At 40.1% G+C, this 16,597-nt stretch overlaps 1 protein-coding gene across 1 annotated transcript; it reads left to right on the forward strand.

The window, feature by feature from the left end:
• Window positions 1-15,111: 15,111 nt before the first annotated feature.
• Window positions 15,112-16,065, forward strand: LOC144822795 (olfactory receptor 5V1-like). Its single transcript, XM_078680687.1, has one exon. It carries the CDS (start codon window positions 15,112-15,114, stop codon window positions 16,063-16,065), a length of 954 nt encoding a protein of 317 aa, XP_078536813.1.
• Window positions 16,066-16,597: the final 532 nt, after the last annotated feature.

Here is a 16,597-nt window from a genome sequence, read left to right on the forward strand (position 1 = left end):
TTTTCCTGAATTGGATTCCTAGGTATTTGATGAACCCTGGCTGCCATGTGAGACCTGAGTTGTCAACCACCTCTCTGGTGGTATGGATGTTGAGAGGCGTGCAGCCCGATTTGTCTCTGTTGAGTTTGTATCCTTAGTGGGCAGAGTATTTACCGATGGATTCCATGAGGGCTGGAAAGGATGCTAAGGTGTCCTCTGTGATAATGAGTATGTCGTCCGCATACGCGGCTATTTTGGCAGTAACCCCATTTATATTGACTCTCGTCACGTCACTATTGGCTATGATGTCTCTGATTAGTGGCTCGAGATGCCAGCAAGAAAAGTGCAGGGGACAGGGGGCAACCTTGCAAAAATTATCACAGTGGGTCATTCCAAATGTGTCATTGAGACCTCTCATTCGCTTCTTCTCTGATGACTGGCTGGATGGGAATATACCTCCATTATTGCAGTTTTAATGGCTCAAAAGAGCACTGAATCCTACCTCCTCCGGTATGTTCCATTATCTGGCTGATTTTCCTGAACTGATCAACACGCTGGATGCAAAGCCTTCGCTTCAAACCCCTGTGAATCATGTATGCTGATGACGTCATCATGACGTCTCTCAGGCCTGGGGGTCGACAAAGACAGCGAGACATCCCCGCAGCTCATTCGCCCACCCACAACCGGAGCGAGAATGAGGGTACAACGAAAACTACGGACATGTGGGACTCTGGTCTGAAATTGTGATACACATGGCTGTATGAGGGGTGTATAGGAGAAACTCTATAGGCGTGTCATTATCTTGAGGTACTTACTTCAAATACCCTTTCAAGGTCCAGGGGGCATATTATCAAGCCCCAGAGATAATTATTGCCGAGCTAGCTTAGTGCGCTTTTAATTATCGCTGGCTATTGCTGGAATATATTGTCAAACTAGCGCTGTATTATCAACGCTTAGCGCTATGGCGATAAATATTCCAGCAATAGCGGGGTTTTCCATGGAACATTGCTGGTTTTCCAGCGATGTTCCATGGAAAACGGCGATAAGCTTGATGATAGGTCCACAATCCACCTCCCATGCTAGGTGTGCCTTAGTCAGGAATTTAGCAGACGTTAAATTCCTGAGTTAAGGCAGAGTTAGTGCGATTTAAATTATCGGAAATCATGGGCACCCCAAGGGTACCTAGAATCAGTGATAAAGGACACCATTTGTCTATGCGGCCAAAATACAGACGTGAGTAGGGACTATTAGTTTGGCTACTTCACCAGAGTAGACATGAAGTAAACATTGACTTTCAGTCATTTGTGTGGACAGTACAGACAGATTAGCCATCTTTCTGAATTCCCTCCTCATATCTTATGCCCGAAACATCAAGATCATCAGATGTAAGATCCCAATGTAATATTGGTTCATCAGCGAGGACAATCAGGAGGTTTTGTCACGTGGGAAGTTATCAGCAGACAATCATGTGGTTCCCTACCAAGGGCTGTGAAAAAAGGAGAAGCATGGATGAATGTAGGCTTCATGCCCGTGTTATCCACAATATGCCGTGCCGCAACAACTTTAACAGGAAAAAGTGCCATAATCACTTATTGGAACATTAGAAGAACAGCAGCAGACAATATGAACTGGTATAGGTCGGCTGCCCTCAACATTCCAATGCCCTACTGTCCCCTGCCTGTCCATACCATACAAACTGGCCATGGGAAAGCAAAACACAGAGGCGGGGTGTTCTTGCTGCGAATGATCAATAGTGAAGAGGTGTGGCCCTGCATGCTGCACACAAAGAGCTTTGAGACAGAGGCTTCCAAACCTTGGTGGATTTTGACCTCCTTGGTCTCCGATGCATTTGTTTCCACAAATAGAACGTTCTGCCCTCATGTAATGTTTTAATGCTTATACTTGATTGGATTTTGCCTTCATCTTCTCTCCCTTTCCTTCCTCCTTCCCTTTCTTCCTTCCACCTTTACCCTCCTGTGTACCCATTGGTCTAGGGCAGGTTTCTCCCTTGGGTAACTCTCCGGCTACCTGTAAGTATCTCTCCTGTGTACAGCCCAGCTTTCCAAGTTAGAATCCTATGCTTGGTTGGATTAATCCATGAATAATACAATTTAAACTGTGTATTTATAACGAAAATGTGTGTATTTTCAGAAATTAAAAGCTGATGTTTGAAGAAAAATGGTTGAATTTTCAAAATAAATTTAAATCTGATATTTAAGTGATAAATTATGAGGTGATGGGAGACTGAATACTGACATTATTACCTTGATACATGGGGCACTGCAGCTGTGATTGTTATGTATTACCCATGTAAAGGCATTTCAAATTTACAAATCCTTTTTACATGACTGCTTGCAGCCCTCCTGATGCTCTGATGTGATCCCTGAAGGTAATCCTACATACAGCGGCTACTAACGTAATCTTGTCTCATGTTGTCCCAGTTACAACTCAATACAAGATGATTTTCATTGAACAAAAGTAGCTCTCATTACTGAAAAGGTTGGAGATCCCTGGTCTAGGGACTCAAGTCCAGAATGTTCGTGGCTGGGCGTTTGGGGTGATTACAGTTAGGACCCTACATTGGGGATTATTATGTACGTACGAGGCTTGGCGTACAGACGTGAAATACGGACGCTCCTGCTTTCTTCACCTTGCGTCTCTCGCGTTCCTCATCTTGATTACAACACTTTTCCGTGGCGATGAGGGACTGGATGTTTGACACGCGCTGGGAGGACGCAGCACGGAGGGTGGCGCTGTGGTGAAGTTAGCTGCGCTGGACCTTGTGCGCCGTCTCTCTAAATCTATGCACATTAATCGTTGTAGCCTGCAGTCGGAGGTCCTGTGCAGTGAGCACTTGGCGTGAGGTGTTGTTCTGCTGTGACTGGTCGGTAGGACTGTCTTAGAAGGAGTGTCTCAAAGGCTTCCTGCGTCATTGGAGGGGCCGTGAAAACTCCTCTTCATGTAAGGAGCAAGACACCTGGCGTTCCAAGCCTCGTTTCAGTTTTGGCGGCCATTTTGATTCTGCATTGCAAATCTTTTAGTACATAGGTTCCAGCACCGGTGGCAGCCATTTTATAATGTCTATGAACAAATCAACTTTACCTCAGAAATTAAAGATTTTCACAGTCCTTTCAAAGGAGTTTTAGGGACATAAAGATTATTTACCTAAGCAGAAGCTTTTTTGTATCCATCTATTTTCCTGTGATAGGAGACTAGTAAAGCATGAACATGCAATTACACCCTCCTTTAAAAAATTTACAAACAAAAGGTGAACCACCTATACCCTAGAAAAGATAGGAGGAGGAGTGTTTAACATATTTATTGGCAATTGATGGAACTTGAATGCCGGCTATGAGGACAAAAAGTATCCTTTTGCATTCTCAAGGTTCGGAAGGACAGGAAGTCATCAGGTTTTTTCCCAAAATTGAGACTGAAAATTAGATTGAGGCCCTGAATGAATTTGATGAAGCTCTGTTGAAGATAGATGCTCGTTTTCAGCCCACCATCAGTACCACACTTGAGAGGTATCACTTTTATACAAGGAGACAGAAAGAAGGAGAATCTTTTGACACATTTTTAACAGAACTGAGATGTCTATATTCAACACTTTATTTCGGCAACACAACTAATGAAATGCTGTGTATTCAGCTCCTGGTTAACACTAACAATAAACGTATCCCTGAAAGTTTTAGGATCATCGGCGATCCCACCATGGATGAAGTGGTGGCTTCATCCAAAGCCATAGATCAGTCCTTGAACTGGGTAAAGAAGGTAAATTAATCTTAACTTGGCAAGAAGGAAAATGAAGTTTGTGCAGTTACAGGAAAATTTGTGAAGAATGAGAGTCATAAAGGTGGGCATAAGGACAGCAAGATGTACTGTTTTAGATGTGGTGAGCCTAACCATTTTACGTCTTCCTGGAATTGTCAGACACTTAGCAAAATGTGCAACTAGTGCAATAGAAAAGGTATTTTTTCAAAGATGTGCAGCGATGCTAAAAGACAACAAAATAATCATGCTGGACAGGTATTTTTGAGAAATTTGGAATTGGACGATGGTGATGTTGGAAAGAGAAACATAGTACTAATGGTGCATGGAGAAAGGAAGGAAGATGATGAATACCCTTTTAATCCACCTATGTGCAAGTTGCAAGGGTGGGGGAGAGAGTTGTCGATTACTGCAAACTCTGGTTCCCCATTCACTATAATATCCTATGCATATTTAGGAAAAAAGTTTGAAAACAGAAAACCACATTTGGTAAAAACCTGATGTTATAGCTGTCACATTTGATGGACAACATATTGATTTTACAGGGTATTTTGAAGCCATGACAATGTTCATAGCAAGAAATGCCCAGTTGAAAATGTATGTGGCAAAGAAAGGAGCAAATGTGCTTGGATGGAGGGTTCAAAGAAGACTAGGCATTAAGCTACATCCCAATGCTGTGGTGAATGTACTGGCAGTACAAGATATGCTGACCAAAGAATTTTTTTTCTTCTAATTTTTGGAAGTATTTAGTGAGAAATTGGGAAAGTTCCAACGGTACGAACACAAAATAAAATTGAAGAATGGTGCTGAGCCCATTAAACAAAAAGTGAGAATGGTACCACTAGCATGAGAAAAGAATTGAGAGATCTGCTGGATCAAATGCTGAGAGATGATTTCATCAAAGAGATAGGAATTCAGAATGGATTCCTCCTGTAGGTTTGGCAAATAAAGGTAACGGCAAACTTCAATTATGCATGGACTTGAGGGTGCCTAATGAGAATATCATTGTGGATAGGCATCACCCTGCCTAAGATAAATGATCTACTGTCTAAGTTCGATGGTGCTACAGTGTCTGTCATCAAATAGGTTTGGCCAAGAAGTCAGGACATTTAACAAGTTTTATCACGCCTTGTGGGGTGTACCAGTTCAAAAGGTTGCCTTTCGGACTGGCATTGACATTTTCTGTTTTTCAGAGAGCTATGTGTGATGTTGTACATTCATTTCTTTAACTGTACCTTTAATGTACTGGAACATCCTTCTCCTTGTATTCCGATCTCGTGCGAGATTCTGGAATACAAGGGAGTTCCGGTGTCAGTTGTAAGTTAGACCTGTGGCTGAGGTTATAATTAAAGCCTGCTCTTTTACCAACCAATCTTCTAACTATATTATTCTTCAACTGGACACCACATTATTTGGCGACGATCGGGTGAACCCTACCTCAACACAGGCAGAAAAAGAAGAACGACGCTCCTGCTCCTCCAGCGGCTGTTTTCGTAAATAAGGAAGCGGAGTCTTCCCAGCGGCAGAAAAGAAAAGAAAAGAAAGTGCGGTGAGGAGTTTGGTGGGGAGCGTAATCGGAAGTGTGTTGGAAAGGGTTTAATTTAAAAATAAGAGAAAATTGTACAAGAGAACGTTTGATGCTCGCGCTGAGTGAAAAGAAGGAGACTCGTGAACGTTTGAAGTTGAGCTACGCGTCGGAAGCGCTGCGTTCCATGCGTTTCACGTAAGCACTGCGTTCCATGCGTCTCTCGTAAAGCAACGTATGCGTGTCAAAGATCACAACTGCGGCGTGTCAGAATTAGAGCGTGGAATCATACGCTACGCAACAAAGACTTGTTATTTCATCACAAAGCCATCATTGTAAAAGTCTGGAAAAGAAGGGAAAATTAAAGAAAGCCCCATTATTAAAGTGTAGAAAGAAGAAAAGCATAGAGAACGCTTAAAAACAACGTTGTGACATCAGACTATAAAAAAAAAAGAAGAAAGAAAAGCAGACAAGACAGATTCTGATACGTTAGAAATTTATAAAGAAAGTATTTAAGTTCAAAAGAGATAACTAAAGAAACATTTAATTTCAGAATACATATATATATAATATATATATATTAAAAGACAACATATATATTTAAAAATGCAGAATGTAACTCAGCTTGCTTTTTTTTTAACAACTCCAGGAGAACCAAATATTAAATGGAAAAAATTGAAGAAAATATTTGCAAACTATGCAAGGGTATGTGGAACTAATTTGAGTGCGGAAAGGAAATTAGCTCTTCTCCTTCATTGTTTGGGGGGAGAAGGCCAAGACGTTTTGGAACACCTACCTGATTTGTCAGCTGGAGAACAACGGAATTTGAATGAATATGAGATTGCAATTGCACAACTTGTTAAACATTATCTGCCAAGGGTCAGCACCATTATGGAACGGTATCATTTTGGATTAAGAGAGCAGAAAAAGGATGAGTCAGTTGAAGATTATGTTTCCTCATTGAGGAAGCTGGCCTCTTCATTCAATTTTGGACAGACTTTAAATGAACGCATCAGAGATCAATTTGTACTGAGGTGCGCACATGATGACATCAGAAAGGAACTATGGTTAAAGGATGAACCCCCCCTTGAGGAAGTGTTAGTGATAGCAAAACAAGTAGAACATATGACTAAGTGGGTTGGTGAGTTGAAGAAGGAGAAAGAAAAAGGATCTTTAAATGAAAAAAAAGAAGAAACAAAGGTAGAAGACGTGGTTTGTCAAGTGAAGAAAAATGAGACTTCAAATACTGTGGAGAAGGAAAATACAGGATCTAATCTTACAAGTCAGAATTTGTTTGCAGGACAAAGTAACACATTTGCTTGTTTTAGATGTGGACAAATAGGTCATTTGGCGAATTCATCAATATGTCCTGCATTGAAGATTGTGTGTAACTCGTGTGGAAAGAAAGGTCACTATGCAAAATTTTGTAGAACCAAAGTGTTTAGGCCTGAAGTAACAAAGAGGAGATGGAGTCAGCCACAAGTCAGAACAATTACTTTTGAAATAAAATGTGAAGTGGCTGATCATCTATCGCATTTAGTAAAAGTGGAAAATGTAATGATAAACTTTAAGTTTGATTCGTGTTCTCGCATAACATTGATTAATGAGGAATTGTTTAAAACACATTTTGCAGGGAAAGTAAAACTGATGAGATCTGATTTGAGACCTCTTGGTTATGGTGATAATCCAATTAAAATGCTTGGATGCTTTATGGCTGAGATAGAACTTGGGAGTAAGATTATAGTTGGTAAGATCTAAGTTGCAAAGAAGGGTGATACATTACTGGGCTGGGTACATCAGGGTCAACTTGGTGTAAGCTTGAATCCAAATGCTAATCCCCAGGTTCAGATTCAAAAAACGGAAGTAAATGAAATGAAAGAGGGTGAAGTGGATCTGGGAGGAGAATTAGAAAGAAAATTCACTAAGGTTTTCAAGGAAGGATTGGGATGTTTGAAAGGGTATAAACATCACATTAGATTGAGGGAGAATGCTGTTCCCGTAATAGCGAAAGTAAGAAGAATTCCCCTGATGGAACAAGAGAAAGTGAAAGAAGAAATAGATAAGTTGTTGAAGAGTGGAGTGATTGAGCAGGTGGAAGCTACTGAATGGTTAGCTCCACTGGTTGTTGTTAAAAAAACAACTGGTGAGATTAGGCTTTGTATTGACCTGAGATCGTTAAATAAAGAGGTGGTAGTGGATAGATTTTCTCTACCTAATATTGATGAGATGGTGAGTACGTTAGAGGGGGCCAAGTTTTTCACTACTCTGGATCTGGCTTCCGCTTATCATCAGGTGGAGTTGGATGAGTCTTCTCAGGATCTGACAGCATTTATCACTCCCATGGGCACTTATAGGTATAAAAGGATGCCTTTTGGCCTCGTGTCTGCGGCATCTGTATTTCAAAGAATAATGGCTAGAATTTTGAGAGGAATGACTGGAGTGAGATGCTATCAGGATGACTTACTGATTTATGGGAACAGTGTACAGGAACATTATAATCGTGTGTGTGCGGTTCTGAAACTTTGGAGGATGCGGGCATGACGCTCAAGAAAAGTAAATGTAAGTTTGGTGTACAAGAAGTAAATTACTTGGGACATAGAATAACTGGAGAAGGTATTTATCCCAAAAAAAGAGTTAGTAGACACTATTAACAAGGTGAAGGAACCAGAGAACAAGGAAGAATTAATATCCTTCTTTGGCATGGTAGAGTTTTATGGTAAATTCATTCGCAATTTTGCAGATAAAACTCAGTGTTTGAGAAGTTTGACCTCTAAGAATGTTGAGTTTGTATGGACGGATGACTGTAAAAGGGAATTTGAATGCATTAAGTATGAGTTGAATAAAGAAATGATAAAGACTTCCTGATTTGTTGTTCATCAAGGTGTTTAAGAGGATCAGAAATGAATTATTCTGTAATCAAAAAAGAGTCTCTTGCTATTTACTGGGCCTTGAGGAAATTGAAGAATTTGATTTGGGGCACGAAGGTACTTATTTTTTCGGATCATAAACCTTTGAAAGAGATTTTTGATAAAAAGGGCTTGGATGCAATTTCGTCTAGAATTAGGAGGTGGGTAGTTTCCTTACAAGAGTTTGACTTTGTTGTTGATTACATTCCGGGTGTGTCAAATAAATCGGCAAATTGTTTGTCGAGGATGGCAGGTAAGGAAAATTTTGATGACGAAGATGACTTTGGTGAGTGTGATGACTGTATAAATGTATGTGAGATTACGGAAGGGGCAGTTGAAGAGAAGGAGTGGAGAGATGAATTGGAGAAGGACGAGGAGATTAAAAAGGTAATGCTGTCACTAAGTAGTAAGTCACTCTTGGAGAAGCCTTGGTTATTAGTTTCTGATGAGCTTTCAATAAATGGTGGTTTTTTGACTCGAGGTACAAAAATGGTTCCATCTTTGGGTATTAGAAAGAAGTTATTAAATCATGCTCATTAAGGACATCTTGATATTGTTAAAACAAAGGAAATTCTACGAATGCGGTTTTGGTGGCCTGGAATGGACCTAGAGATTGAGAGATTAGTGAGGGATTGTCCAGAGTGCTGTGCTAGCGATAAGATCTTAAAGACGAAGCAGATGCCTATGGTAAAGAGATTGTTACCGAGACATCCTTGGGATGAATTGGCAATAGATATAGTTGGTCCTTTGTCAGGTGTAAGTGACACGCCTTATCTTTTGGTGTTAATGGATTTGTATTCAAGGTGGATTGAGGTCTCTGCTGTTAGGGAGATTACCTCGGAGGAGGTGATTAAGTTTCTGGATGCCCTTTTTAGGAAAGAGAGTTTTCCTAATAGTCTTCTTTCGGATAATGGGCCACAATTTTGTTCAAGGGTGTTTGAGGAGTTCTTGAGGAAGTGTGGTGTGATACATAAGAGATGTTCGTTGTATCATCCTGAGCCGAATGGGGCAGTTGAGAGAGTCAATAAAACACTGAAAGAGGCTATACAGTTAGCTAGATCTTCAGGGTTAGACTGGAAGTCTGTTCTTCAAGAAAGAATTAATGCTTATCGCTTTGCACCGCATTCAACAACTGGGAGATCTCCATTTGAGTTGTTTAAAGGGAGGGCTCCCAACACTTGGTTGTGTCCTGGATGGATGAAAGTCAACAAAGGTTTGGTGGATAATGGTATTGGTGAGTGGCGTTGTAAGGAAGAAAGGAAACTAGATGAAAGGAAGCGGTATTATGATAAAAGAAAATGCGTGGATGTGCAGAAGATCTTAGTGGGTGATCTTGTGAGAATAAAAGCTCCTGTTGGTTGTAGATCCTGGTCAAAGTATACTGATGTAAGAACCGTGGTGAAAGTTTTCAGGAATGCCATTAAAACAGAGGATGGGAGGATATGGAATAGGAGTAGAGTAGTTGTGGTTAGGTCAAGAATTCCTACACAAGATTTACATCATTCATCTTCTTCCCATTTTGCCAATGGTTCTAATTCATCTTCATCTCCCCTTAGAAGTCAAAGGGTACGTAGACCACCTGTTTATTTAAGGGATTATTCATTGTGAGTTCTTCTCTCTCTTATGTTTCTTTTTGTCAAATTTATCATTTAATGCTTTTGTTTAGAAGGGAGATGTGTGATGTTGTACATTCATTTCTTTAACTGTACCTTTAATGTACTGGAACATCCTTCTCCTTGTATTCCGATCTCGTGCGAGATTCTGGAATACAAGGGAGTTCCGGTGTCAGTTGTAAGTTAGACCTGTGGCTGAGGTTATAATTAAAGCCTGCTCTTTTACCAACCATTCTTCTGACTATATTATTCTTCAATTGGACACCACACTATGCAACATATGTTCAGGGATATGGGGAGTCAAGTAAAAGGTTTTTCAGGTATTTGCCAAATCGGAAGAGTAGTAATTTAAACTGTTACAAGAGGTTTGCAAGAGGCTGTCCAAGAAAGATCTTGTGTTATGTGTTGACATTTTTTAATTGTTTAAGTCCCAGGTGGATTACCTGGGTCATACAATGGTGTTGTACCTTTGGAGACTATTGTGGATGCTATCAAACATGCATCTACACTTGATGACAAAGAGAAATTGATGTCCTTCATTGGGCTGCGTGACTACTATGGCCAGTTTGTAAAGGATTTTGCCACTGTGATGGAACCATTGAGGAGGTTTTTCTGCAAGAATTGTGAATATGTGTGGGGCACTGATCAGCAGAGTGAGTATGAGTGTATCCAACATCAAAAAGTGAATTCTCCTGCACTTAAGCCTTGTGTGGAAGGAAAGAAATGTGTGATATCAGTAGATGCTAGTGCTTTTGGGTTTGGTGCTGTGTTGTCTCAAGGAGCTGATGGGTTGAGTGGGTGATAGTGTATGCTTACAAGACATTAAATGAAGCGCCATATAAGTATTCCATTATTGAGCGCCAATTATTAGCTTGTGTGTGGGCTACTAACCATTTTAGACATTTAGGGGCAGATTTACAAGAAAGTGACGCATCTGTAAAGATGTGTCACTTTCCCTGCACCACCCTGAGAAACTCTTGCGCCACTATGGATGCCCCATATTTACAATACAGGGCACCAATGTGCAAGGATTAACAGATGCGTCAGAAATTCTGATTTGGAGTCGTGTCGCAAACACGACGTAACTCCAGCAGTGCAGAGGGAGGCCTATCTTCATTGTGCTGCATCATTCCTTAGGGATCGGCAAAATTAAAGAAAGGATGATGAGCAGTTATTGGTGCGTGTCTATGGATATTAAAATTTAGTGCAAAGTGAGGGAATGTGTAGAGTGGTGTCAGTTAGGAAGTTGCAGATTTGACCATAGTGTGAAGAGAGATTCTTATTGGTCCTTGGGATGCCGTGGACATTGTGGAGCATGTTTGTTTGGAGCACTTTTATCTGAGAGCATTACCTGACATTTACTCTAGATCACCTGAAGTAACCTCCATGGGAGAGATCACCCCTGGTGCAGTGATTAAGGTTTTAGAAGTGTTTCATAGGAGAGCAACCACTACATTTTGAATGACAACAGTGTTCAGGAGACTTCAATTGAAATTAAAACATTTGAAAAAATCATTTATTGTGGGCCAATGATATGATATAATATAATGCAAAAACTAATGGGGTGGTAGAGAGAATCAACAAAATATTAAAAGAGAGCATACACATGCTAAGACACTGTGGGAAGAAGTGAAGAGTGGCAGCCTATGGGTTTACCCTGTATGCCACGATTGAGGTAACTCTTTTCATACTTTTTCACAGAAGAAAACTAAGCACTATTTTGTTCACCTTGAACATTGAATTAAGGAAAGGGTGTAGAAGATCACCACTGACAAAATGGCAGAATTAGAGATGCATGTTTGTAAAAATTTGAGAACAAAGTAGCAGAATAGAAAGATCAAGTAAAATGAGCGAAAAGGTGTGGCACATATTAAGGTTGCTGTTGGGACATGTCTTGTGGTTGTAACCCCACCTGCACATCATCTAGGAGTTTTCAGGTTCAATAAATACTTAGAGTTAGGAAATTAGATAGAGGTGCTGCTAAACTTCAAGACTGTCCAATTTAGAATCACATTTGTATTTATGAAGGTAAAAAATAACTACTCACATGAATTTTGAATGCAGTATCTTTGTTATTGTGTATTGGACTTGTTGCTTTTCTTCTGTAACCGTTTCTCTGTTTAATGTGCTCTGTATTTCCTAAAGGGACGGTACGTGCTCTAGATATTTCAACCTTCTCAGTATTCTGCCTTGGAAAGTTTGGATTCAAGGGTCAGGATTTTTTTTGTTGAGTAATGTACTGATGTGAGGAGAGAAAGGTGGAGCCTTTTCCATGGTAATAAACTTGACCTTTGAACTAAATTGAGGAGTGGACGTCATTACCACCATACTTACACGTGTTTGTTTCAGGTGTCCACTGTTTCAAGAGGCCTCAGGGAGACCCCCTAATTTTGAAACAAAACTCTGCATGTTTTGAGGACTGTACCCCTATGAGATGTGTCAGGGTACAGTTGCATAGCAACAGATATGAAGTAATATTCTATTAATATTTGCAGGAATAAAAATTCTGTATGATTAAAAGTCACCTCGTTGTTGTCACCTGGTGATATTTTCACTGGCACTCAAACATGTGAATTCATAATTTGGCGGGTCTCCTAAGTTCATTACTTTTTCAAACGTTACCTTATTTTCAGTGAAGCAGCAGATGCTGCAAAAAATGCAAAATAAATGTGCTATTACATGAGGCAGATCCCAAAGAGCTTTTAGTTGTCTTCACACTTTTGGAGTCTAGGCTTGCTCTTGAGACCTAGAAAGAGGGGAACAGTTCCTCTTGACTCTGTTAACATCAATGAGGAGTAAATGATCTTCTGCTGCCCGGGGTTTGACTGTCAGACTGAAGTAGGGAGTAATAGTCTGTGGGCTTCTTGTGATGGACCTGAAGGTAAAACTGATGGATGTGCTACAGCATCTCCATAAAACATTAGGAATTGTATAAGGAGAATGAACTAGAAAGGGGATCTTTTTACTCCCCTATCGGTATTTGTTGTATGTGCAATGACATACTGCCACATATCCTATACCTTTTATGAGGTGATGCAATGGACCAGCAATGCAACTCTAAAAATTCCTCTAGCACCACAGGGTGGGTGCAACCCGCTGTAGATAGTTTTCTATATGGAGGAATGATGAGAGGATCTAAAAAGGACAGGTTATTGTGGCCAACAGAGCCAGCGAAATGAAGATGTGAATTGAAAGTGTTAATCAATTCTATGGAACAGTTTGTAAAATGTACATTATCCCTCCACATAATCAAAATATTGTCTATTCATATCTATATATATATAAACGAATGTATGTCTGTCTGTCTGACTGTGTGTCTGTCTGTTTGTCCTTTATGCATTACTACACCATTCATCCGATCGCCATGAAACTTTGGGAAGTTGGTGAGTACACTTCTGCGAAGGCTTTTGGCATAAAATGTTTCTAAATATCGCCCCCCCAGGGCAATCATAATCTTTTGAATACTGATGTACGCACAAGACAGAAAAACAAAAAATCGTGTATCCACGAGCACTCGAATAAATAAATAGAATTAAAACAGAATTCATCCGATCGCCAGGAAACTTTGGGAAGTTGTTGAGTACACTCCCGCAAAGGTTTCTGGCATACATTTTTTTAAAATATCAGCCCCCCAGGGCCCTCATAATCTTTCGAATACTGATGTACGCACCAGACGGAAAACCAAAATATCGTGTATCCACAAGCACTCGAATAAATAAATAGAATTAAAACGACACTTTGAAATGTTTTCCATATTAAAATGAATATGTTTCAATAAAAATGACACAATGTAAATTGAATGTTATTATAACCAGTTTCCTTGAATTGCCTTTCTTCGGAGATCGCAGCAACGCACGACGGGTAAGCTCATTTCGGAACACTTTGGATTTCAGCTTTGTGATTATACACTCTTCCCAGAAATGCAGCACCGCTACTGCCCATGGAAGTCCCCTCTAAGTGTTAGAATAAAATATCTTTGAATTGAAATACATTTTCTTTCATGCCCAACTAAGCATATTCAATCATCCAGGTATCGTGTACCTCCAGTCACTATCCCTCGGGAGGTCCATATTTGTTTGAGGGCTAGCCTCCCGAAGGTTCCTGGTTCATTAGATCCTTTACATCCTGCCTCAGAGGCATTCTGGAAGGGGAGGGGGTCAAAAGCAAGTTCTTCAAGTACCATAGGTATATCTTCAATGTGTTTCAAGAAAGATAGTATAACTTGTAAACAAATTGTACAACAAACTAAAGCAGCCAAAGCATTCAAAGCTGGGGCTGTCTGCTATTCGGCTAGCATCCTGGGATCTCTTGAGTCTGGTTATATGACGTTATTTTGTGGACTGAAAATTACTCAAACACATCTTTATGTTTATTTTTTAAATAAAATTCCTTTATTTAAAATATTTTTGTGACAATTATTGACATATATTGTCATGTGTGTATTCATAAGTAATACAATATTTTATGGTTATTGATCAAATATGCTTTTGCTTTTTTGTCAGTCCAATAGATAAGTGCTATATGTGGTGATGTGATGACAAATCCACTAATAAAGCCAATAGGCCCACGTTTTATATTTTGTGTTCTGATCCTTCAACAAACCCAGCAGGTCTGGGTTATTTATACTGATATGCTTTACATTGTTACTCTATGTAGGAAAAAAACATCAGAAAGAGTGACAGAAAAAAACAAAGGTTAATGTGACTTTATAATTTGGTATGTAATAAGTCACATTACGTTAAAAAAAGGAAGCAATTCACTGTAAAAATTAAATGTTAAATAAATGTTAAATGTTAAATGTTAAAGGTACCACATTAAACTAAATAAAAACTGAAATTCATAATGCACACCCTCATTAAGCACTGGTTATGACCTCACATATTACATCACTCATGACGTTGTGTATGACATCATTCATAACATCACTTATGACAATGTCCATGGCGGGGACACTACTTATTGTTACTACAGTTAACTGGTGCAATTCAGTGCTTTTTTGAGTTTAGAATGCTATTTTTAAGTGACATTTTCACCTAACTATATTGTTACATTAACCTTTGTTGTTTTAATTTAATATCTATCTATCTATCTATCTATCTATCTATCTATCTATCTATCTATCTATCTATCTATCTATCTATCTATCTATCTATCTATCTATCTATGTAATTATGCCAGTGTATTGTTATTGTTGTTAGAATTGGTAATGTTATATCTATACCCATGCCTATGCCTATCACGATTGTTTAAGTTTGTGTTAATGGAGTTCTATCAATAATAATAATATAATATTCCTCTTCAGACACAAGTCCAGAAGACTATGGGCAGGGTCAACAAAACCCTGGTATCAGAATTTATCCTGTTGGGCTTGTCATCCATTCCTGATGTGGAGGTTCTCGTTTTCATGATTTTCCTTCTGATCTACGTGACTACCCTGGCTGGGAACATCCTCATCATCGCCGTAATACACCGAGATGCCAATCTTCACACCGCTATGTACTACTTCATCTCCAACCTGTCCTTCCTAGACTGCTGCTCCTCTACTGTCACTGTCCCTAAGATGCTGGTAAACCTTCTAGCCGAGAAGAAGACCATCTCCTTCTCGAGCTGCATGATCCAGCTCTACTTCTTTGCTAGCCTGGTGTCTATTGAGTGCCTCCTACTGGCGGCTATGGCATATGACCGCTATATTGCCATCTGTCATCCTCTGCAATACAGCAGCATCATGGACCAGCGTGCCTGTTCCTGGTTGGCTGCTGGCTTGTGGGTGGGTGGACACATTTACTCATCTGTGCATGTGATTTTGATGAGCAGGCTCTCCTTTTGCAGCTCCAAAGAGATCCAGCACTTTTTCTGTGACATCCCCCCTCTGCTGAAGCTTTCATGCTCCGACACATTCATCAACATTCTTGTCATCTTTACGCTGGGTGGGTTCTTAGGTTTTAGGTCACTTCTCACAAAGTTTGTGTCATACACGTTCATTATCATCACCATCTTGAACATCAAGTCTTCTGAGGGCCGATCCAAAGCCTTCTCCACCTGTGCCTCTCACCTGATAGTGGTTATGATCTTCTATGCATCTCTACTCTTCACCTATTTTCGGCCCACAACCAATAACTCATTCTACGTCGATAGGTTTGTGTCAGTGGTTTACACCATCTTGACTCCCATGGTGAACCCAATGATCTATAGTCTCCGAAACACTGAGATGAAGAAGGCGGTCAAGAAAACTATTGTTAGAATCCAGAGTGCGATAATGCAAACATGGATATAGATGGTTGAGTGTCAGAAGGCGCGGTGAATCACTTCAGCCCAAGTCCTTGCCATTTACATAGTAACCAAACTCATACACCATTAGTCTGCTGATGAAGAAAAATGTCCATATACAGACATCTCATGTAGCCCCTCTTGTACAACACTGCACTGCTTTGTAGCTAAGTTAGCTCTTGGTAAATACCATAACATACATACATCCATTGGCTCCAGGTCTGTCTATGGCACCAAGCGATGCTCGTTTTCTCTGACGGTCTTTAATCATATTGATGATTCTCCTCCAAAGCACTTAGTTTGAGGGCAGTTCTGTAAATTTATCACCTTTCACTGAGGAAGAGCTTCTATCTATATGTAACTTCTGATCACACTTAGACAAGCCCTGTCCCACAACCTCCTAATTTGGGACCCATCTCTTCTACTAGATTGAAGGGAGAGTAGTCACAGAGTGAAGGAACTGGCCCTTCGACTGATCCGGAGCTGTCCCACCCCCCCAAGCTCCTTGAACCTCACGGGTTAGTAGCGCGCTTTATAAA

Source organism: Lissotriton helveticus, chromosome 1_1 (genome assembly GCF_964261635.1).
Source record: "Lissotriton helveticus chromosome 1_1, aLisHel1.1, whole genome shotgun sequence".
NCBI classification, from domain to species: Eukaryota; Metazoa; Chordata; class Amphibia; order Caudata; family Salamandridae; genus Lissotriton; species Lissotriton helveticus.